This window comes from Aristolochia californica, unplaced genomic scaffold, assembly GCF_029961685.1.
Source record: "Aristolochia californica isolate CCGP_79_NKW_82.1479 unplaced genomic scaffold, dmAriCali1.0.hap1 SCAF_13, whole genome shotgun sequence".
In the NCBI taxonomy this organism is placed as follows: Eukaryota; Viridiplantae; Streptophyta; class Magnoliopsida; order Piperales; family Aristolochiaceae; genus Aristolochia; species Aristolochia californica.
In genome coordinates, this window is record NW_027181804.1 from 6,115,584 (window position 1) to 6,139,648 (window position 24,065).

General features: G+C 36.1%; 2 protein-coding genes across 4 annotated transcripts; both read left to right on the forward strand.

Annotated features, from left to right (window-relative positions):
- The first annotated feature begins 215 nt into the window (after positions 1–215).
- LOC137948511 (casein kinase II subunit beta-1-like) lies at positions 216–7,496 on the forward strand. Of its 3 annotated transcripts, none has more exons than XM_068794594.1 (5): positions 216–850; positions 2,194–2,412; positions 5,748–5,857; positions 5,941–6,106; positions 7,003–7,496. In XM_068794594.1, exons 1-5 carry the CDS (start codon positions 619–621, stop codon positions 7,131–7,133), a joined length of 858 nt encoding a protein of 285 aa, XP_068650695.1. In that variant the 5' UTR covers positions 216–618; the 3' UTR covers positions 7,134–7,496. The 3 variants fall into 3 exon arrangements, with proteins under 3 accessions (XP_068650695.1, XP_068650696.1, XP_068650697.1); XM_068794595.1 differs by having other exon boundaries at positions 2,197–2,412; XM_068794596.1 differs by having other exon boundaries at positions 2,209–2,412.
- A 3,091-nt stretch (positions 7,497–10,587) lies between these two features.
- Positions 10,588–16,034, forward strand: LOC137948321 (uncharacterized). Its single transcript, XM_068794370.1, has 3 exons — positions 10,588–11,878; positions 14,596–14,854; positions 15,449–16,034. The coding sequence occupies exons 1-3, from the start codon at positions 10,869–10,871 to the stop codon at positions 15,620–15,622; spliced, it is 1,443 nt and encodes a 480-aa protein (XP_068650471.1). The 5' UTR covers positions 10,588–10,868; the 3' UTR covers positions 15,623–16,034.
- Positions 16,035–24,065: the final 8,031 nt, after the last annotated feature.

Sequence of the window (24,065 nt, forward strand, 5' to 3'; positions counted from 1 at the left end):
TACTGTCGACCCGTACTGACTACTGAGAGAGAGAGAGAAAGAGAAAAATCTCTACTGGGGTCCACTCGTTGTGGTTGTGAAACGAGCAACTTGGTCGAGCCATCATAGGGAAACCTCACAGTCGGGCCAACATGCTTGCAAAATCGACGGCGCAGATTCATCATAAGCCGGCGGCTGTAGAACTGCTCGCCTGCGGGCTGCGGGGGGGGGGGGGACGGTGCGCACTTTTTTAACCTTGCACCACCACGCCTTCCCTCTGTCTTCGGTCTCTTCGAAGCGAGCGACAGAGCAGAATTTTTCTTCTTTTTTTTCTTTTTTGCCATTTCGGCCCTTCTCCCTCTCGTGGAACAAAAAAAAATAAAAAACACAAATCCAACTTATCGGGTTTCTCTCCTCGATCGCTCGTCTCCTTCAAAATCTAGCTATTTTCTTTTCTTTTCTTCTGTTCAAGAGACCTATTCTTCTTTCGTGATGTCCGACAAACCCTAGGGTTGTTTTTTGCTGGATTTTGCCCCACGCTGTGGTCTGAATATAGGGTTTGGATTGTGTCTTGTGGGTAATAGGATGCTGGCGGGGAGGTGATTGAATTGATATAGGGAATTCCATCGAGGGGAGGACATGTACAGAGATCGAGGTGGAGGAGGATCGAAGCCGGAGCTTGGACCTCTTGATCGGAAACGCATCAATGATGCTTTGGACAAGCACTTAGAGAAATCTTCACCTTCTACCTCCAAGGGATTGAATGGAAAAGATAAGGACAGGCTCTCGGTACCGTCGACATCCTCTGGAAAGCATCCCGATCATCGGGACTCGCGCTCCGCTTTGCCTTCGAAGAACAAATGCTCCGATGGTTAGTAGATAAAAAAAAAGCTTCTTGCTTTTTTCTTATTTTATTTTCTGGACCGTGGCTGTTTAGATCGGGGTTTGAAATTCTTGAGCTCTGAATCTATCTGTTCGGATTCTTCATTTTCTCTTGCATTCTATGTTTTATTAAGCTCCATGCTTCCTGCGGGAAAAGCATTTGGTTCACTTATCGAATAGAAGCAAAACTAATCTCGATTGCCCCCCTGTTAGAAAAAGTTATAGGTGCGGCGATAAGCTAAGCATTTGATAGGAATTCTTAGTATTGGTTTTTAATTCATGAACCTCTCTCATCTTTGAATTCAATAGTTTGGTGAGGTTGATAATTAAATCGGTCATTGGAATTATCCTGGGTAGGAGTTTCTTGCTAAATCATGTGTGTGGTGATTCTTTGCATTCCAGGTATGCTTATGTTTTTGGTCTCATTCTCATTAAACATGCTACCTGTAGTACCTGCAAGCTGCTATTCCGGAGTCGCCTCACTTGCTATTACTGATCTTGCCCTGGTTATTAACTTCTCTGAGATGGGGCCAATATAAGTTTAATTTGGAGCTTCAATGAGTATATTTGATGCATATATCTACGTAAATATGTCTTTCCTGTTTCTTTACTGCTCCTTTATCTGACTGAATTTAATGCTTTGTTCTTGATATCCACAGGCTCATGTTCTATTTTCTATCATCACTTTCTGTTAACTTTTTTTCTTCTTTATGCTTTTTGTCCCTAAGTGCTCCACCTTCTAGTGTGAGACAAAGTGTTGTTGAACCTGGTTCATTCTTACTAGTCATTTTGAAGCTGTTAGGCTGGAAAAAAGAAAAAACATCCATCTTATCTGGTACCCTTTGAAAATGCTTTTTAATTGAGTTGTTATTGTTAAGTGAACTCAGACTGTGGGTACCTCCTTAAGGTTGCCTGTTTGAGCAAACATCCCTTTCTTGTTGAATCCATTGTACTCAAGTTTTTTTTTTTCTATGTGTGAGAACTGCTTACTTTTGTCACCCGTCTCTGGCCAAACACTCTAATAAAAAATGCTGTCTTAATTATTGTGAATTTGGAAAGTCTCAGGGAGGTGGAATTCATATTGGGTAGTTATTCTTAAGCTATGTTTAAATATGAGAATTTGTTCCTATTCATGTTGTTTCTTCTGCATGATGGTATTTGTATCTTTCTAAATTTACTCACATTTCCTATTAACTATATCAAAGAAAAAGAAATCTGTGCTTTTAACTTTTCCATTTGTTTCACTATGTTATTTTTTTTTTAATGAGACCAGTTACGTTATACTCTTCTATAATTAATTGTATATTGCTTTCATGTGCTAATTTGTGCCAGAAGAATCTGAAACAGACAGTGAGGAATCAGATGTCAGTGGCTCTGATGGGGATGATACATCTTGGATTTCTTGGTTTTGCAATTTAAGAGGAAATGAGTTTTTTTGTGAAGTCGATGATGAATATATTCAAGATGATTTCAACCTATGTGGACTAAGCAGCCAAGTTCCTTATTATGACTATGCTCTTGATCTGATTCTGGATGTTGAGTCTTCTCATGGTAAGATTAGATATATCTTTTATTTTCTTCTCATTGTTTTGTCTTCCATGTTTATATATTTCCTCTCCGCCAATTCCCAAGTATTGGTTAACAATTTTATAAAAGTGGCATATATTTTAGCATTGCCTTAATGGCCTGCATTGCAGTATTACCTGAGAGTGGATTATATCTGCTAGTATTCCTTTTCATCTGTTTGGAAGAAATAATCTGCTATAGAAATGCCTAGCATGTGTTTCTTCCACCTTTTTCATATTAAGTCTTGAAATTGATTTTCATAGTTTGCCACTTTCTGCCATATTGGAGTTCTTTCCTTCATATTTATTTGATGAAATTAACAGTTGATGGGATAGAAGAAGGTTCAACAAGCTTATTTATGTACTTAAACTTGCTCAAGAGGGAGATCTGCTGTAGGTCTTTAATTTGTGAGAGATGAGATTATGGAGATAACTAGCTTTCTGTGTTAACTAATCCATGCAAGCGGGTCTCTTTTGATATGGAAGCTTTATTTGTATCCAAGCAGCAAAAAGTAGCATTTTGAGTCCTATTAGATAGATTGTGCCTTTCGGTCAATGGTCACATTTGAGGTGGGTGTTCTGGAGTGAGGTTTGGGTATAAGTCTCTCAAGTTTTTTGGTATAGTGTACATGTAATCATATTCACAGAAAGTTTCATTGGGATGCTTTCTATGCTTCTTTAGCCCAAAATACGTCCTTCTTATTAACTTATGCTGCTGTCTTTAGCAAATATTTCACTTTTCAAAAAAAAAAAAAGCTTTAGGATTTTGTTTATTTTTTAATTGAATCTTATGAATTTTATCTTTTATACTTTTGCATTCCACTGTCAAAGGGCTTGAGAGTTCATTTATTTTTTTTATTCTGAAGTTTTTTTACACAAAGAATGTGGATACCTGATCTTCTCCATGTTAAATTCGATTTATATTTATATTTTGCCTTAACCTCATTTGGACTCAAAAAAAAAAACTGTTATTTAGCTTAAGTTCATTTTTTTTCTTCTATCCACCAAAAAAATGATCTTTCTTCCCTTATAAGTAAACTCCTAGAAATTATTTCCTTTTTCTGTTAAGACTAATTGCCATAGATGTTATGAACTATTCTGTGTATTTGCTGTATCCAAAAGGCTTTTTGATTCTTTTGAAATTATTACTTCTAATTATTAGGAACTACTCTTTCTCTGGTTAGATTGAGTGTTATTGCACTGCAATATACACCATTTTTAAATGTGTTATTATGAGATTTCACCTTTGTCTGTACTTATGGAAATTCTTTTTGTTTTTCTGTAAGTGGATAATAATATCCATAATATTTCACTGTAGATTCTATTCTTTTTTTCATATTCCACTCTAAACCCTAAACCCTAAGTGCTGTAGGAGACTTCAATTGTCGTTTGGTGTTGAATAGGTTTATTTCGGGCCATATGATATTCTAAGCAAAGACATGCAATGCAAGTGAAAATAGTGAAAAATTAAAAATACTGTTTCATGAATCCCATACTTCTAATAGTTTTCATACTCTTATTGGTTTTATTTATAAATGTTCACTGTCAGGAATTCTTCCATTACTTTTTCTTAGGGGTTAAACTATTTGTTTAGATAGTCTCTACTGCCTTGTGTGGGCTACTCTCTTTATAGGCCAATACCCTATGGTTCCTGTGGAATTGGGCCTTTGGGTCAATGGGTACATGAGATGGTTTCTAGTGTGAGGGTAGTTGGGTTCAAGTCTCATTAGAGGGTATGAGATGTAGTGTCTGTGTGTGTTATTAACAACAACAAAAAAAAGAAGCTCTTTGGTGCTTAAATTGTTAGAAGGACCCTTAGTTCTCTTCAAGAAAATGCTCTACTTGGAGATTCAAGTGTGACTAACGGGCACTGTTTTTTCTCTTTTAACAATGATGAGGAAATTATTGAGAGAAGAAATCAACCTTTAGCATTTTCAAAAAAAAAAAAAAAAAATCCACTGTTTATTGCTAATACAAGGACAGATTTTGATAGGGAAACATCAAAGCATGCTTCAAGGGCTGTTTGATTGGTTTGTTTGTGATATTGTTAATGTTTCAGGAGAATTAGGGCCTTTGGGGTTAGTGTGGTTGGAAATGTTTTCTCCTCCAGGGAAGCAATTACTGTGATTTTACTATTTTTCTTTTTTATTGTTTGCAGTTATACAGCTCTGCTCTCATTTTTCTCACAGAGCACTAACCTTGTTTTAGAAGTTCAAATTGTCAAGGTTGTATTTCAAATCTATTGGACTTGAAATAGTTTCTTTTGCAGCTCCAGAAAAGGCTATCCTGTTTTTTTTATATGTTAAATATTAATAACTGCTCTCTTTTATTGCTTTGGATGAGCCATTTTTGGTTGAATTGCTGATTGTTTTCTATTAAAGCATGAAAAACTCTTTATGGCTGTGTTTCTTGGCTATAGAAAACATCAGCATACTGGAAGTTAATAACATATCTATGAAAGATATGTGGTAGATTACCTTTTGAATGTTCAAATGGTTGCTAAAAATTGTGGGATAAAAAAGTTGCAGGGTTCCATTTAATTAGTAACCAGTAAAATGTAACGTTGGTGTACATGACAATAATATCTGAAAATGTCTTACCTCTGTGTTGCCGTTTATTTTTTTTGCTGTTATCTCTTCCCACACTGCTGTAATGATGTTTGACTTGGGATGCTGGCACAATTAGTTTGTTTAGAAATTTGACAAATTATGCTATATGTTTAAAATTCATTATTGTTGCCAAAACTCTGCTTTGAGATTTGCAAAGAATTTTTTGTACATGTCATGGTGCGTGAAAAATATGGGAATATTGAGCATTAAGATTCATTTCAAGGTTTGCTTATGCATTCTGAGGAGTTCTGTAGTATGCAAAGTTCAGATTTAGTTTATGTAGGTGATTGGGACATTTTGTTGTCTCTATATGCTCTTGTTGTTTTGCCTTCATCCATTGGGTGGAAGAAACTCTGTAGACCCACTGTTGATTTTATGCCTTTTCTTGTATATCTCATCGGTAAAAAACCTGTGGACTTTTTTCTATTTGAGGAGAGAAACACCTGAGGAATAATATTGTGTTGAAATTCTTAGATGGAAAGTGCACTTTCCACACTTATAAATAGTCCTGTGTTGCTTTTGAAAAGGCAGCTACCTCGTTGCCTCATTTATCAATTTTGAGGAATTTTACTTTTGGCACTAATTGTTGTGTAAGAATTAGACTATTTTCTGAAATTCTCAGAATTAATAATTGCTTTTAATTCATAATCTTTTACATAGTATTCTTCACGGGATGTATGTTTGTATAATATTGACCTTGACATACACATAGGTGATATGTTTACTGAGGAACAGAATGAATTGGTTGAATCAGCAGCAGAGATGCTCTACGGTCTGATTCATGTTCGATATATATTGACAAGCAAAGGGATGGCAGCAATGGTAATATTTGATTAAGGTGGCTTTTCTTGTATGTCTTTTACAAATTAGTTGTGACTGAAGTTGTTGCATGGTGATCTTTGCAGCTAGACAAATACAAGAACTATGATTTTGGTAGATGCCCAAGGGTATACTGCTGTGGTCAGCCCTGTCTTCCAGTTGGTCAATCTGATATTCCCCGGTCTAGTACAGTCAAAATTTACTGCCCAAAATGCGAAGATATCTATTACCCTAGATCCAAGTACCAAGGCAGTATCCTTCGATTTGTGTGGATATCTACTCTTATGAGTACCATTTAACAGCATGCATACTCACTAGCTTCATTTCTTTGGCATGCAATTTACTTACTTTTTGTTACCTTTTTAACTGCATGCATATCACTAGCTGCATTTCTTTTGGCATTCTTTTGGCTAAATGTTTCATTGGAGCAATGATCTTTGTAGAATTGTTTCTATATGGCTGGCATGATACCAATTGTTGGTCAATTATTATTGTTTTGGTATAGATATTCATGGATTATTATGAGCAAGAACATTTCCAGCTTGGAGAGCTAGTAGTTCGTCCATCTTTCCAAGTATATCTTCTTTTTAGGCTGTGTGTTTCATTTGTCCCTCATATAATTATTAGGGGCTCTAGAATTGCACTTATTTTCCAAATAAGTCATGTAAAATTCTTCTGCAAAACATGGACTGGTTTGGCTATGAGGTTTTAAATGATGAACCCAAAACTCAAGCTAACTGGAATCAGATTAACCCAAGCATCAACTTGACTATTATAGTTGTGGATTATTTTTTGTGAAACATTTTGATTTCTTCAAGCCTGCTGTATCGGTGGTTGTAACCTATTTGTTAATGTAGACGGTCACATGCAGACAGGCATATAGCCACAGATTTGTTATTCAGTGATTGTCACTTCTAGATTCATTATTGAAACAAGTTTTTTGCTGGGAACCAGGCATTGCTCACTAAATTAAAAATTTGTTTTGCTTGACTATGTAAGTGGTTGGTTCTTTGCTTCTGTGGCTCTGCTCATCTGTGGTCCTACATGCGTGTGATGTTCGGAATTGTAAATCGGGTTCAATTAAGAGATTGTTATATATTCCTTTCCTGCTTTCATTTTGTATGTGAGTTTGTCTTTGACTCCTCTAGACATTGATGGAGCTTACTTCGGCACGACATTTCCTCACTTGTTCTTGATGACTTATGGTCACCTCAAACCACAGAAACCATCACAGAGTTATGTACCAAGAATATTTGGCTTCAAGATTCACAAGCCGTGAGGGTTATCTATTCCACACACAATTGGGGTAAGAAGTGTCTTAATGTTTCCATGTCAAATGTTTGACGTATAGTTCAAAAGAGATGTTGCTCTGTTCATACAAATTCTTCCCCAGCAAAGAGTTCAGAAACGTGCGACTGAGAAAATATTGACTTCTTTTAATATATTGAGGAAATGTCCGAAAGCGAATTGTCCTAGCTTTGTCAAGCTATTTTTTTTTTCTTTATTGTATTTCTTCTGTATTCAGAGAGCCTCTGTTAGGTTCCTTGGTTGAGAATTAAGTGTCGCTTCTTTGGTGTGTTGGGTTGTTGTTGGTTGGCCTTCCTTCCAAATATTTAGTTGAACTTATTTAATTGTACCCTCATCCATAGACTCATAATCGTTTTCTACACTGTACATTGTACATCCAACTGATGCTCTTTTTACGTTTTCTGGTCCATAGCACCTTCCTGTACTAATCAGAAACAAAACCTGTAAAACTTGGGGTTTGTGTAATTGTGGGTTGCTTTAGTTTAGAATTAAACATTGACAAAATGGCCTTAGTGACTCAAACCCTGTTGGATGTTTATATCATTTTTCAAGCCACCAACATATTTGCATCTGACCCGGTTGAGAAGGTGAAGTTGTGTGTAAAAATGGAAAGTCTTTGAACCTCTGGTGCCTGTTTGGAACCTACAGTGGTTGACAGAAAAATTTAATCATCAAAATTAATTTTTTTTATATTTTTATTAGGGTAAGTGTCTGTGTGATTTGACCAATTGAAATGGCATGATTTTGTACATCATATTTCGAGCAGCCTCTCATTTAGGTTTTTGCCTGCGCTTTCATAGGTTGTAGCATAGTTACAATCGTAAGAAGCAGAATGCAATAAAAAGAATACACAATCTAAAGGTGAAAAACACTAGGAAGAACCGCGTCCTGGATATGGCAATTGAGCCAGAGTGCAATAAAGAAGATAAGAGAAGGGGTCACCTCAAGTGTGACGAGGAGAAAGGATCATCCGGCATGGGTGATGTCTGATGAAAAGGAGAGGATAAGAATACTCTGAATAAGGCCAGGATCTCCTACGTAATTATACCTGTCCACGCCTTATCCAATCATTTTTTCTTCCTTTCACTGTATCTAGTCTGACAGAACCTGGCAACCATCTTTGTTTCCTAAACAAATTAGTCTTTCGTCCTTGTCGATCCTTGGAATCTTGGCTAATTGCTTGTGGGTGTTATATTTTGTGTATTTGACATAAGACATGTCCGGTAAAATTTGTAATTATATACATATTATCTACTTCCTAGTAATTAGTATCACAAAAAAATGCTTATGAAGTGTAAACTTCGACTGGATCCTTCATTAACATAAAATCTAATCCTTCAATAACACCAGTTCAACCAATCCTTTGGTTATAGTGAATATACCCCTAGCCTATGGTATAAATTTTAACTCTATCCTTTGCCATATTGTTGAATAACTTTTACTTAAGAGAGACATAAATATCATATAGTAAAGATATTATACCTCATCTATGTTGTGTAGAAATAAGTTTTGAGTAATTTAATGTGGATCAAATTAAATAAGAGTTAGATCTAGCTATAGCTTTAACTTATCTAAGCAACATATAGTCACTCATATCCTTGAATTAATGTTGAAGGGAGATCATTTTACTTTGATGAAATATCCAAACACTTGTTTCACCTTTGTAAATGTATTTATCGAGAGTCTCTTTTGTTGATTCAAGCAAAAATTGTGTATTTCTTTTGGGGTTTATGTGTTAAGTACTTAGCCAATATTACCCAAAAGACCGGTCTGTCAGGAGCGGAAGACATAGTTTACTTAACCCAGGACCATAATATCATACCCCACCTTCACGAGCCGATGACCACGATGGCGCAACGACACTGGCCCAACCGTAGCATCACAACAACGGCGCGACCTACCAGTATTTTAATCCAGCCTTTGCGTATGACGCAACGGCACTGGCCCAACCCGGGTTCCATTACCTGGTGTTTCCCCCGGACCTACCAATATTTAAATCCAGCCTCTGCGCCGTTGTCGTGAATCGAAATCGCGACCTAGCCAAAGCTCTAATACCAAATGTTAAGCACCTAACCAATACTACCCAAAAGACTGGTCTGTCAGGAGCAGAAGACATAGGTACTTAACCCAGGACCATAACATTATGTTAATACAAGATGGGTGGATACCATTATATAGTCTTTCGTTTAAAGATTTTATAAATTACATAGACTTTCTCTCTCTCTATCGATCAATTGATTGAATCGAAAGGGTGAGGGTCCATTCCTTGCTCTATAAGAAACAAAAGGTTTTACGTGCTATCCCCATAGAACAAGGGGAAAGACCCCATCCTCCCCTTATCCCTAAAAGCAAGAACAATGGGGCCTCCCTCTCTACTCCCTCACTATTGTGTGAGAATGGAAGGTTTACCCTCTCCAAGATTTCTAAAGATGGTTTTGCTCCTCCCTTCTTCCTAGATTTCTAAAGAACAATGGAGCCCTTTCTCAATTGTCAGATGAAGGCATGACACACCCACTAAAGGAGGAATCTTCTTCTTCTCTGCTTAGGATGTTAGAGAGAAGAGAGAGGAGGGGGCACCCATTGTTTGTAAGGGCAAGGGAAGGGAGAAACTCCCACCATTGAACTCCTCTCCTATTGATGCAATACCCTTTTCTTGTGACCATTGGAGAATTTTCCCATTGCAATAAAATAAAATTTTTATTATTATTTTATTTTTATTTACTATTTCTTTAATAATAATGATTTTTTTACCCGATTATTCATTAAACCATCAGATCAAATGGGTTTTCGAACATTGAAAGCTAAGACCGATTTCTATTTTCTTAGGTTGGTTGAAAAAAGTGGCCGCAAAATTGTGTGGAAGAGCGTGATTATGTCCGAAACCTAACTATTCGCGGTAAGAGAAGCCACGTCGTCTTTTTACTTACACAGAGGCATCTTGCTTATTTGTCCACGTGGAAAGCCCAGGATGGTTCGACCGGGCTTCTCTCCCTGGAGCGAGTCGTCTGTCGTTTCCCGAAAGTGAAGTCAGATGAGGCGAAGCCTCTAGCAACGAAACCTTCTTTAAACTACCCCCCCTTTGTTTCCCCTTTATTTCGAAACCTGCCCTTCCTTTCTCTCCTATTTTTTTTCTTTCCTGGAAAAATAATTTCCACTATTCTCCCAAAAAAATCCTCAATCACTTCTCTTCAATCTTTTGTTTTTTGCCCTATTCCTTGGTAATAAACCCTCTTTGGGAAATGTGAACTAATAACCTAATTTTCCCTGAAAAATATAAACGAGAAAATTCAACTTATAAAGAAAATAGATAGAGAGGAAAATAGAAGTGGTAATTCGGTAATTAAGAGGAAAACAAGCGCCAAATGTTGTGAGGGAGTATTAAAGAGCGTCCCTTCCCCGGCTTGACTCCAAGAGCGTCTGGAAAACCTGAAGAAATTGATTAAAAAGAGAAAAGCGATGAAGATACGCGGGCATGGAACTGCAGAGAAAGAAAGAGCAGCCTTCAGATAACACTACCAAGTACCAACTTCCTCTCTCTCCTCCATGAGAGAACCACACGGGTTTTTCTTCGGGAACCTATAAGTAACAGCAAGAGAGAGAGAAAGAGAGACGTAGAAGAGACTGTTGGAAATTGGAATTGAACAGAAGATTTCCCCCTTGTTTCTGTTTGTCTCTCTCCGATTTTTTCTTGTGCATATGCAATTAAATGCATCAAAAGAAATCGGATCTCCAGATCGGTAAGGACAGCTTTGGTCTCTCCTCCGATTTCAACCCTTTGCCACCTCTCCTCCCTCTGCACCAGAAACACATCCAAGCGCAGACGCAGGACTCTTACACGCAGGCAAGTACCCTGAATTTCTCTCGTATCAAATTCCCGGACTCGCCAAATGTGTCCCATTCCCACCCCTCTACGCTTCTATCAACCCCTCATAAGCGTCCCGTTATGAGCCACTCCCCAACGCTTTCCTCCCTTCAATCCCCCTCGCCTTCCCGGTCTCCGGCCGCCCATGCTCAACCCTCCATCCCCGTCTCCGCTATTCGCCTCCTTCGCCGTCTCCGTCTCCGCCTCCGCCTCCTCCTCCTCTTCTCTTTCCCCTCTTTTTACTTCCTCTTCTCCAATCCCAACCGCTCCTTTTTTCTCGATTTCATCGCTGCGGTTGCTTTCTCTGCTGCCCTTTTGATTTCCATCAATCTCGCCCTTCCCCGTCTCCCCTCGCTTCGCCTCCTCCTACGCCGCTCCTTCCCGATTAAATTGCCTTCTTCCCCGACGCCCCGCCGATCGCCGCGAGTCCTCTGGTCGATCGGTTCCCTTCCGACGACGGAAAAGCGAGTCATCGCTACTAATTCCGGCTTATCGGTGCAAGTTTACAGCAATGGCGACGTGTACGAGGGGGAATTCCACAGGGGAAAGTGTTCCGGAAGCGGCGTTTACTACTATTATATGAGTGGGAGGTACGAGGGAGACTGGGTTGACGAGAAGTATGATGGGTATGGCGTGGAGACGTGGGCTCGGGGCAGTCGGTACCGAGGACAATATCGACAGGGTCTGAGACACGGATATGGGGTTTATAGGTTTTACACTGGAGATGTGTATTCAGGGGAGTGGTCAAGCGGGCAAAGTCATGGGAGTGGTGTACACACTTGCGAGGATGGCAGCCGGTACGTTGGGGAATTCAAGTGGGGCGTTAAGCACGGTCTTGGGCACTATCATTTCAGGTAATTCTGATAAGATTTGCTGTTGCAAGATTTCAAATTTGTTGCCGTTACTGTCTTTAAACATACAGAAGATAATTTGAGTTGTGATGCTTCGGTTTGAAAGTTGTCTTTAAATTCTTATGGTTCTCGATTTGGAGGAAGTTGGTTGCCGGGTTATAGCGATTGAAAAGCAATTTCTTTGGGTATTGCTTTCCTTTTCTATTTTCCACGGATTCTCAGGTCGCGCGACAGTCTTGATTTTGAAGCATTGGTTTTAGAATTTTGTATTACCTTTTGCGAGTTCTTGAAAATGTTCCATCATTTTATTATTGTTCCAGGAATATAGGTTTGGAAGTTCTGGAAAATTTCCCGTCCTTGTGTTATTGTTCCAGGACTACGGTTTGTAGGTTGAAAAAAAGTTTAGTTTTTCATTTGATGTTTTCCTCCCAGTTGCAATGATAGAAGCTTGGATTATCTGCTCGAGGTTGCTGGGATTAAAGCTTAATTTTGTTTTTCATTCTTTTCTCTGTCATCTACCATGTAGCCCCTTATCATCTTCTTCTAGCCCGGTGTACCCATCTGTATATTTCCCCGCTTTCGTGGCTTACATGTTTTACTTCCAGTACTTCTTTTTGCTTTGAATTAAATGTACAAACTGCTTGATAAAATGGTTCAGAGGTACTGTTAGAGTGTAACCCTACATTTATTAACACTCTAATAAGTCTAACCCATCTTCGGTGAACAACTCCTTGCCTTTTTACTCATGTTTTCTTAATATCAGCAAAGGCTTCCATTACACCTTATGCATTTGTATGCCACTGATCAGAAAGTAGATATACTCCAATATATGTGTTTGGATTTCTGTGGCACTTTGGTCAAATGTACAGCTAAAATTTAATGTTTTGATAATAACATCCAACTTTTTGAATTCACAAGGAGAGATTGACTCCTAAAATTTAATGTTTTCATCATCATCCTATCTGAAAGTAGTGGATATTCCTTTATATCCGACTTTAACTATTTGGAGAGGTGGTTCTGACCATGACTGGTGGAATGTAGCCATTAACTGGGCCTTTTAAGATAGCGAAATTTTTTTTAGTTCTTATTTTCCTAAAAAAGGTTTTTAAGAAGAGAAAGATATGCAAAAGTTCCATGACACATGCAAATCTTACTGCTTTAGAACTTCATTTTTTACATTAGAGAGGCTCATAGTACAAAACTTATTTTTGTATTCAACATGTGGGCTTAATGTTAATGTGCCAGAATGATCAATAGAATTCATGTCCCCCAAATTTTACTGATATAACTGCAGTATGATCTCATTTGACTGCTCCTGGAAAGCAGTTTAATGTAGATGACTATCTGTACCTATTGATTTTTGCCATTTTTAACGTTTTTCAACACTTTTTTTATTCCTTCTAGAGTGATACAATTGATATTTGCAAGAAAGAATAAATGATGAATAGCAAGAAGGGAAATTTCATAATTCCTTGTACTTAAAACTATCTTCTGAGTTTTTTTAGAGCTAAATGACTTTGATACACATTTATCAATGCCATGGAAGCTATGAGTCTTCCCAATCACTATTATGCTCATACTTTACTAAAACATCTCCTATATAACAAGAAAAAAGTCAATGTTATTCTTTCATTAGGAAGAGAAAGCTTAAAAAAACTTGAGAATTATCTGCTGCAATGAAGATCAGATCTTAGGTTTGGCTGGAACACACTTTGAATTGCAATTACAGATGTCATAGTTCTGTAGTTATTGTACTTTACCACCTAGGACTACAGCTAAAATTGCAAATCATTCACGACTGGACAATAAGCCCTGTGACATGTGCCCCTTAACTTGCTATTATCATGGAAATTTTCAATAGAAGGTGAGGTGAAATGAGCCAAAAACATTTCCGGGAGGAAAATGATCAATACTTTGTTCTTACTACAACTATTTGTAAGACAAATACATGCAGCATTTGATAGTCCCTTTAAATGTCTGTTATAATTTTTGGGGCAATCTAGAAAAAGGGTCTACTCCAACCTAGTTTTTTGCAATCTGGACTCCACAAAACGAAGTAAGCATTTTTTTAAGCTTGAATCTGGAATTCTACCTTCAAAAGAACGTTTTGGATTGTTATATTTCTACTCAATAAAGAGAAAATAGTTAGTTTTCAGCGTAATGGAGTGTCTGCTGATGAGATTGTATAAAGAATTTGATGAATAGTCCCACATGTATTAGTGAGATCAAAGATATTGAGTTTATTAGTTGGAAAATAGGTTTCCTAATGTGGCTAGTCATTTTGGGATGGGTCTTGGACCCAACTTCACATAGTATCAGAGCAAGTACTCATATGTGGGCCTCCACCCAAACTATCCACATATAAGAGCCCAGGGGGCCTACACGTGAGGGGGAGTGTTAAGGAATAGTTCCGCATGTATTAGTGAAATCAAAGATCTTGAGTTTATTAGTTAGAAAAGAGGTTTCCTAAGGTGACTAGTCATTTTGGGATAGGCCTTGGACCCAACTTCACAATGACAAGATATGGTATATTGCTATTTCCTTGTTTGTTAAGTTCTATAAAATTTACTTTTCTTTGTTTTGATGTGATTATAACATATTTACTGCTATGTATTTAAGCAACACGTGTTATTTATCTGTGTGTGTGTGTGTGTGTGTGTGTTTTTACCTCTCTCCAGATGATTGGTAATATGATCTCTCACTTTGTCATTTCTGTGAAGAAATGGTGATACATACGCTGGAGAATATTTTGCGGACAAGATGCATGGATTTGGTGTATATCGATTTGCAAATGGTCATCGCTATGAGGGAGCCTGGCATGAGGGGAGGAGGCAAGGGCTTGGCATTTATACTTTTAAGAATGGAGAGACACAGGCAGGCCATTGGCAAAATGGTATACTGGATACTTCAAGTACACAGAACAGTCATCCAGGATCTCCTGTCGCAGTTAATCATTCCAGAGTACTCAATGCAGTTCAGGTATGGTGGATCATTCTTCTCATTGTAACTACTTGTGGAACGCAACATACTAAAGAGCCAGAACCTATATAAAATGAAGTGAGGAAATTGCCAAATAACAATGAGAAATCACAGGAACACATTTGGTTACCTCATTCCTCCTGGACAATATTTATTTGCAATCGACGACTAGCTGGAGAATAGAAAGCCAATGAAGGATATGGAACATATTTAACAAAAACAGGCAGGCAAACATGACATCAAGAACGATAGACACCCAGTGAACATTTGATTTCCAGGTTTCAGAAAGATTTCATTTTAAAAGGGCATGTCTTTCTTTGATTGCATTGGGTTGCTGAGTAGGCCTGGGGTTCTTCTCATCATTTATCCTTTTTGAGCATTCTTAACTGTCTAATACTGGACTTGTGAGTGCCACATTTCCAGCTTTTTCAGCTTTTTTCTACCTTATTGGATGTTTAGCAAATAGCAACCCAAAAAATTGACTCTTTAGAGCACCAAATGTTGATCATCATTTGCCATGCTGCGTAACTCAACTGGACGAAATATTTAGAAGGGTGAAATTTGCTAATGGATTTTAGATCTGTTGTTTCTCAGGAAGCTAGACGAGCTGCAGAGAAAGCATACGATGTGGCAAGGGTTGATGTAAGAGTAAACAAAGCAGTAGCAGCAGCAAACAAAGCGGCAAATGCAGCTAGAGTAGCTGCTGTCAAAGCTGTCCAGAAGAGAATGAACAACAATAATGAGGATATACCCATCCCAATCGTGTGAACCCTTCTATCTACCCCCACTATTGGCAAATCCCAAAGACATCCGGCAGCAAGAACAATGCCAGAGGAAATTTTCTTTGATACCTTTTCCTTTTTCAAGATGATGCAATCATGAGATACCTTTCTTGGAACCACTTTCAGTTGCTGAAGGCAATGACTGATCGAGGAGCAGGTCGGTTTCTCACTTGCCTCGTGCATATGTAAATATAAGACAGGATATTACGAACGGAGTCGAGGTGGGATGAATCGGCAAGGTAGTAGGACTGTTTTTTAGTTTCATGGGTTATTTCCTTCGGAGAAAAGTGTTCCTGTGACGGCTGGTAACCGTGTAAAACTCAGGCTAGGCGCCACTGCTGTTGTATGTCAATTTTTGAGGCTTTTCCGTAATGAGAGATCATTCAAGTTGCCAGGGATCCATGACTGATCAACCCAGCGACAGTTAACATCCCCGTCACCTGCAAATCTCGGAGTTCAACGATTTACTGTGTGATGCATTTGTTTTTCTGTCACTAAAATCGGGTAGGTGAATGTGGAAGAAAATTAATCGGGTGAAATAATTTTGAAAAATTCCTTTTTATGAATGTTGGTAATTACTTGAATACGAGGGAGAACGGTTAGCCCCAAGAGGGCAATGGTACTGAGAAGTTCTGGTTGGAAGGTTTGAATTCAAATGCCAAAAAGAGTTGCTCACAATGAACACTTTTCAGGATATCTTCCTTGCTTCGTAACTTACTTTGCTGTGTAAGAATAGATGATTACTTTACATAATTTGCATAGACAGTTCCCAAATCTGCAAACTTCCCTCTTTTGGAAAGTTAATCGCAAGTTAATGTTTTTCTCCCAAGCCATTGTCCATAAAAAAGAGTGAAATTCTTTTAGCTGGGTCTTATGTTTGCAAATCACAACTGCTATGGAATTATATTTGGAGATTTGTTCAAAGGCATTGAACTTTGTAGAATGAAGATGTAGTAAAGTACCCAATGAGTCTGGACTCCAAATGGGATATCTTTCACCAATGCCATGATGCATGTTGTCCATTAGCTCTAAGAATCTGATAGCACTCTTGTATTCCCCCTTATTGAGTGATCTCCTAAAATTGAGGCTTGAAGCCAAAGAACTTGTAATTATGAAGGCAAATGTTGAACTTTTGAAAAAGAGAAAAACTTTATTAACTTGAAATAATTTGAGTACAATGAGCCTCTATTTATAATAGAGAAAATAAGTACAATCCAATTGTAATTAAACTACCTTTATCCCACTTATACCCAAAGTTAATCACTAAAAGGTAATTCCTAGAACAATTGAACAACTAAACATAAATAGAAGACTAACATAACTAAAACACCTTTAAGTGAGACTCTTCTGTGAGAAATCCTCTTGTGAGACTCTTGTAAGATTCCACTATATTAATTCTAGCTGTGAGAATTATGTAAGACTCTTCCATATCCACTCTTTAACACTCCCCCTCAAACTAGAGTTTATAACTTTAACTTGTAATGAAAAATATTATTGATCTTCAATCTTCATTGGCTAATTTTTTTTTCATAGATGTTAAATCTTTATCATTTGTTTTCCCATTTTTTTGAATATTTTGCTACATAAAAATTACCACAGCATGTGGCACAAAATACCACTTTCTTGTACTTCTTGTACTTCTCTCCCTCAAACTGGGGATAGAAAGGACATAGAGATCCACCTTGGAAAAAACATAATGTGGGAGAAGAAAATCACTACTAGTTGTATGATAATGCTCTGTATACTAGTCAAAACGGTCATAGTCCGAAACACACTCCGCTCATTTTTAAAGGCGAAAAATATGGTTCAAATTTATGACTTAACAAAGAGACTACTCACTTTTCAAGGGTAGCTCAAATACAAATCACCTCTTAGGTGCAAAATAAAATATTTGACTCAAGTTGAATGTTGGGCACACTCCTATACATTTTAGGTAGTGGGTTTAGGCATTGCTCTGAAGTGATGAAAATACAATAAGATAAACTGAAGAAATACTATAGGAAAATAACTTTAATTGGAAAGAGGCAACTATGGAACACTCATACTTTTAAACGAATTCTTGAATGTGACCTTTTAAAAAAAACTAGGAGAGACTATAACAATAGAACTTAATAAATTTGACTAAGTATAAGTTTTTTGGGGGTGACCACAATTTTTTGAGTTGATGATGCGTAAGATATACAACCAAGTAACAAAAACGTAAAACTTGAAAACAACATCAAAGTAGGAAATTTTTGCATACCTTGAATGAGCACATCATAGAGTGATTAATTCTGACTAAACTTTGTCATTAGAATAAAAATTTGGCTAAAAAACTAGGATCTAAGAGAAAATGAAAATTCAATTCACGCCAATGCGTGCAGAGATAATAAGAGAGAAAATAGAAAAAAAAAGAGATTTTCAGTGGAAGTGACCTTTAGTACTTCTAATATCAATATATCCCACAATATAGATTAAAATCATAAACCGTTTATTTTTTAAGAAACTAGACTCAAAGAGATTTAATTTGATACCTAATTTGATATAAAAAGCTTTGTTCTTGAATCTATTATGACCTCTTTATTTTCTTCACTTTGTAGTTTCACGGTTGCAGACTCCAATGCGAATATCTCCTTACATATAGATTAGATTGACATAAAAAATTTTCTCCTTCTAAAATTAGACTTTGATACCTTTCATTAAAGTATAATATTTCTTTATAAAATATACTTATTTAGAGAGAAAAATCTGATAGATTTCAGACTCTGTAATCTAGCCAAACTGTATACTCTATCTTCTTTTGCCAACATGACCATTGACTCCTCCGATATTGATATCTCCCTCTAGAAAACTCAGATTGAGAATTGGTTTAATAGGTAACAAAATGACTTATAGATAATCTTTTGGAATATAATTATACATACAAAGTTTCTTTCTTGATAGCATAAAATGCCTCTAAAGTTTAAGTTTTCTTATGATACTCAAACCTCTCTTAAAGTCTGACCTTCGTTGCCTCAAATATCGATTTCTCTTTGTAGAAAACTACGATTGACAAAAAAAATTGATTGGGAAATTAGGCTTGAATATATTTCCATAAAAATATAATTTGAAATATTAAAATTTTATTATAGAGGATCGAATGCCAAGAAAAAAAAAGGTACATGGACCGAAAAGAAAGAAAAAATAGAATTCAAACTTAAACTACTAGAGATGATTGATCAAAAAAAGATTTTATTATCTATGTGGGTTGATCAAATCAACTCTCATAAGCCGCTTTGATACCATGTTGAATTTATGGAAAAGAGAGAAACTTCAATTACTTGATGTAATTTGAGTATAATGAGCCCCTATTTATAATAAGGAAAACAAGTAGAATCCAATTACAATCAAACTACCTTTATCCTAGTTACACCCAAAGTTAAACACTAAAAGATAAGTCCTAGAACAATTGGATAATTGAACATAAATAGAAGACTATCATAACTAAAACACCTTTAATTGAGACTCTTTTTTAAGACTCCTATAAAATTCCTATATATTAATTCTGTCTCTGTGAGATTTCTTACTGTGAGAATCATGTAAAATTCTTTTATATCTGCTATTCAACAACAATGATAGAGATATTTTGATTAACATCTAATTTGAAGAGATTAATCAAACTCAATTATCCACCAAAATTGAAGCATTTCATTAACAGACGCTTTAACTTACAAATGTTCTTCCAAAGGAACAAGGTTCTATATGTGGTGGTATCATAAGGTAGCCAATCAAGGGGATCATATTTGTTCTTAGAGCATATCATTTCCCTCTACGTTGCATCTTTCTTCACTATGAATATCTATAACCATTTAGCGAGTAGCATTTGGTTCACACATTTAATTCTTTGACACCCAACCTTTTCCGCTTTCTTGCGCTTGAAAAAATATATTTGATGCTTTTTGGGGATCCCCACTGTAGGCATTTCCTTTCCATTGCCTCCCACCTTTTGAGATGCTTACTAGATAGGAGAATAGAGAGTATGTAGTTAAGGAGTCCTATCAAGATCGACTTTGTGAGTTTAACTCTTTTAGCAAATGGGAAAAGTGTCTTTCCATGAATTTGATCTCCTTTCAAAAAACTCTGTGAGCAATGCCCAAATTTGAGATGAGGGATGATCGATGAAGAGGTGCATCCCAAGATACTGTGCAGAAACAAAGAGTTCCTTGCATTCAAGAATTTTTCAAAAGGAGTTTACATGCCTATCCTCCATGTCAATGCCAGAGTCTTTTGATTTTTTCAATTATACCTTTTGTCCTGAGATCAACTCAAATAAGTGCAATAAAAACTTTAAATGCAACACCTATTCAACACGACCATTTTGAATACAAATAATGCAATCAACAAATTATAGAGAAGTGGAACACTTTGAGAGCAATGTTTTAGTTGAAACCTAATAACCAGCTCTTATCTTATCCCAAGGAGATAATGAGTCATCCTATCTCAAGTCACTCAAGCTCTTAAAACCTGCCCTTAGTGGTGCTATTAATATAGAATTAGAGATCTACATCTACCAATTGTTTCTGAAGTCCATTCTTCCAAGAGTATGAAGTAGGAATTTTTAGTTCATCCTATCAATTTTTTTTTGTAAATCTAGCATGACAACTAGACCTTGCAACCCCCTTCAAATATGAATGTAAGTTAGTTTGTGGGCTATAAACATTGAGTTAACAATCTATCTTTCTTTGAGAATATACTCTCATAGGAGCTTATTCTTGGTCTTAAGATTCCCATTGAAATAGTTTTAATGATAACAAATATTTTAGGTCCTAATAAAGTGTATTAGGTATACTTTAACAAAACATAATGCCCTTAAGAAAATTTTGACAACATAACTATTCGTTTGACAAAGGACCATTGAATGGTCAATAAAAAAGAGAACAAACAACTCAAGGTTGAAAGCCCATTGTTTGAATGATCTAGCAATAACCATTAGATTAGACAAGAGAGGAAAACAGTTGGGCAGCAACTGCCCAAGGCACTGTCCAAATGACCCATGTAGATGCTCAACACAATCAGTAAAGTAGGCCATATAGGCCAAATGACATCTACAAGAGCAGTTCTCAGAGGTTTAATTACCACACTTACCCAACACTTGAACTTATCATCAATAACTACTAAGTGCAAGCACCTAGACCCTTAAAAGGGATTAGAAACAACTACTAATAAGCTTATCCAAGTCTCCACTGGTTTACATCATACTAAGAAATATTTGCTTTTCAATTAAGCACAAAGTCTCTTATTTCATGTAGATATTTCAATTAAAAGAATCAAAAGAATACACCTAAACTTAGGTAATTCTACCACAATAATTAGCAATTCAATTCAATCTCAAACAAATAATTCCAAAATATGAGCATTGTGATATTTGAAAAACTCCTAAATTATAGTTTGAAAAGTTGTGAACTTGCCCTAAATTAAAGTATGATATGATAGAGTCACCAAATAAAAGTTTTGAATATTGCAAAATTATTTCAAAATATGTTTAAGCCAAGTTCAACACAAAAAATACTAAATATATGAAAAAGGATGTCAAATTATAGGCACAAGTACTTAGATCTTTCAATGTACACATGACTTTGGCTTTTTGGAAGATCTTAGATTGTATTAAAATGCTAGGAGAGTCTGAGAAAACTTCTTTTCATTGTAGCAATTAGTGGTGAACAGTGTGAGGTGTGAAACCTTATAAATAGACAAGATTAAACCATCCAAAAATTGGTTGTTTAAATGTCATTTTCTTAGAAAGTGACACTTTGACATTTTGAAACACTCAACCAAATTGATAAAAAAAATTCAGAAAATTAATGTAATTCAGGATTTGGTTTGTTGGATACAATGGTAGGTCACTTAAAAATTATGGTGACCTATGTTGGCCAAATCAAATTAGTGGAGCATTTTCCAAAACTTTTGTCTTCTAGTAGGTTAGGTAAGGTCTAGTCAGGCCATCTTCATAACTTGATCTTTCTAATGTTTTCAAGGTGTTTGGATAGCTGCCAAATGAGTGCACATGACACCCTTTTCTCTATCATGTCATTTGAATGGAGTGGGTCCAATCATATGATCTACTTTGGCTCTTCATGTTTTCTTCCGACCTTCATTGCATGGGTTATTTGGTTGGTTGAGCAAATGAGCCTCAATAAAGATTTTTCTCTCTCCTATAGTTTGAACATCAAAAGTCTACTCAATTGACATCATAATCTCCCTAACTTCATGTCTTTGTGCGCTTGATCGTTCGGTCGTCCAAACAAATGGGTCCTGTTGAAGAGTAGGTATGGAAGAGTCTTACATGACTCTCGCAGTAAGAAGTCTCACTAAGCCAGAATTATGATGGTGGAGTCTTACATGTGGTCTCATAGGAGGTAGTCTCATAGAAGAATCTCAGTAAAAAGGTGTTTTAGTTATGTTAGGCTTCTATTTATATTCAATTGTTCAATTGTTCTAGGACTTATCTTTTAGTGTTTAACTATGGGTGTAATTGGGATGAGTAGTTTAATTGTAATTGAATTCTACTAGTTTCCCCTATTATAAATAGAGGCTCATTGTACTCAAATTAAATTAAGTCAACGAAGTTTTTTACTTTTCTATAAATTCAATATGGCATTAGATAAAGTTGTATGAATTGACTCGGTAATCCCACAAAGATAATGTGATCTTTTCTTATCTATCTTCTCTAGTAGTTTAAGTTTGTATTCTATCTTTTTTCTTTCTTTCATGTCCCTATACCCTTTGTTTTCTTGGCATTTCCACCTCCATAATGAACTTTTAATATTAAAAATTATATATTTAAGAAAATATATTCAAGTCTAATTTACAACTCTAAAATAATTTTTGAAATTAGAGTTTTTTAAAAAAAGAAATCGATATTTGAAGCAGCAAAGGTCAAACTGTAAGAAAGGTTCGATCAGCAATAGAAACCTTCATATTTCAAGGCATATTATGCCATCAAGAAAAAAAAATTATATGGACAATCATATTTCAAAAGATATATCTTTAAGTCTATCTTTTGAACTATTAAACCAATTCTTGGTTTGAGTTTCTACAGGGAGATATCAATATCGGAAGAGTCAATCGTTATGCTTGCCAAAGAAGAAAAAGTACTCAGTTCTGCAAAATTATATCATATTCTTTCTCCCAAAATAAGTATATTTTATTAAGAAATATTATACTTCAATGGAAAGTATCAAAGTCTAGATTAGAAGAAGTTCTCATGTCAATCTGATCTATATATAAGGAGATATTCGCATTAGAGTCATAAACCGGTAAAATACAGAATGAAGAAAATAAAGAGGTCATAACATATTCAAGAACAAAGATTTTTATGTAAAATTAGGCATCAAATTAAAGTTCTTTGAGTTTAATTTCTTACGAAATAATTTTTTTGTGATTCTGATCCATATTGTGGGAGATATTAATATCTGAAGTACTAAAGGACAATTTTGCTGAAAATCTCTCCTTTTTCCTATTTTCTCTCTATGCATTGGCGTAAATTGATTTTCCTTTTCTCCTAGAATCCTAATTTTTAATCAAATTTCTCTTCTAATAAAGAGAGTTTTGGTTAGAATTAATCACTCCATGATGTGCTCGTTCATTGTATGCAAAAATTTCCTGCTTCGATGTTGTTTTCAAGTTTTACGTTTTTGTTTCTTGGTAATGTATCAAACGCATTGTCAACTCCAAAAATTGTGGTCACCCCCAAAAAACTTATAGTTAGTCAAATTTATTAAGTTATACCATTATAGTATCCCCTAGTTTTTTTTTTTTTTAAAAATCATATTCTAAATTCGTTTGGAAGTATGAGTGTTGCATAGTCGCCTTCTTCTAGTTAAAGTTGTTTTCTTCTAAAATTTCTTCAGTTTATTTTCTTGTGTTTTCATCACTTCGGAGTAATGCCTAGACCCATTACCTAAAATGTATAGGAGTGTGGCCAACCTCCTACTTGAGTCGAACATTTTATTCTTCACCCAAGAAGTGATTTGTGTTTCAAGTACCCTTAAAAAGTAAGTAGTATCTTTATCAAGCCCTAAAATTGGGTTGCTTTTCGCCTTTAAAATTGAGTGGTGTGTTTCAAACTATGACTATTTTGACTAGTGTATGGAGTTTTTTGGTGCGACTAGGAGTGATTTTCTTCTCTCACATTGTGTTTTGTCTAAGTTGGGTCTCTATATTCTTTTTATCTCAAACTTGAGGAGGATGAGTAGAAGAAGAAGTACAAAAAAAGAGGTATTTTGTTCCAGGTGTGATAATTTATACGTGACCAAAATATTCATAAAAAAAGGGGAGAACAATAAATGAAATCTTGAATCTATGAAGAATTTTTTTTCCAAAATAGCTTGAGGGATAGTGTTGAAGAGCATGGAAGAGTCTTACATGACTCTTACAGAGCCAAAATAATGACTGTGGAGTATTACAAGAGT

Coding starts and splice junctions, on each gene's coding strand:
- LOC137948511 (XM_068794594.1), top strand. CDS start 619: ATGTACAGAGATCGAGGTGGAGGAGGATCGAAGCCGGAGCTTGGACCT. Junction 2,413..5,747: donor GGATGTTGAGTCTTCTCATG/GTAAGATTAGAT, acceptor ACATACACATAG/GTGATATGTTTACTGAGGAA. Junction 6,107..7,002: donor TAGATCCAAGTACCAAGGCA/GTATCCTTCGAT, acceptor TGACTCCTCTAG/ACATTGATGGAGCTTACTTC.
- LOC137948321 (XM_068794370.1), top strand. CDS start 10,869: ATGCATCAAAAGAAATCGGATCTCCAGATCGGTAAGGACAGCTTTGGT. Junction 11,879..14,595: donor CTTGGGCACTATCATTTCAG/GTAATTCTGATA, acceptor ATTTCTGTGAAG/AAATGGTGATACATACGCTG. Junction 14,855..15,448: donor GAGTACTCAATGCAGTTCAG/GTATGGTGGATC, acceptor GTTGTTTCTCAG/GAAGCTAGACGAGCTGCAGA.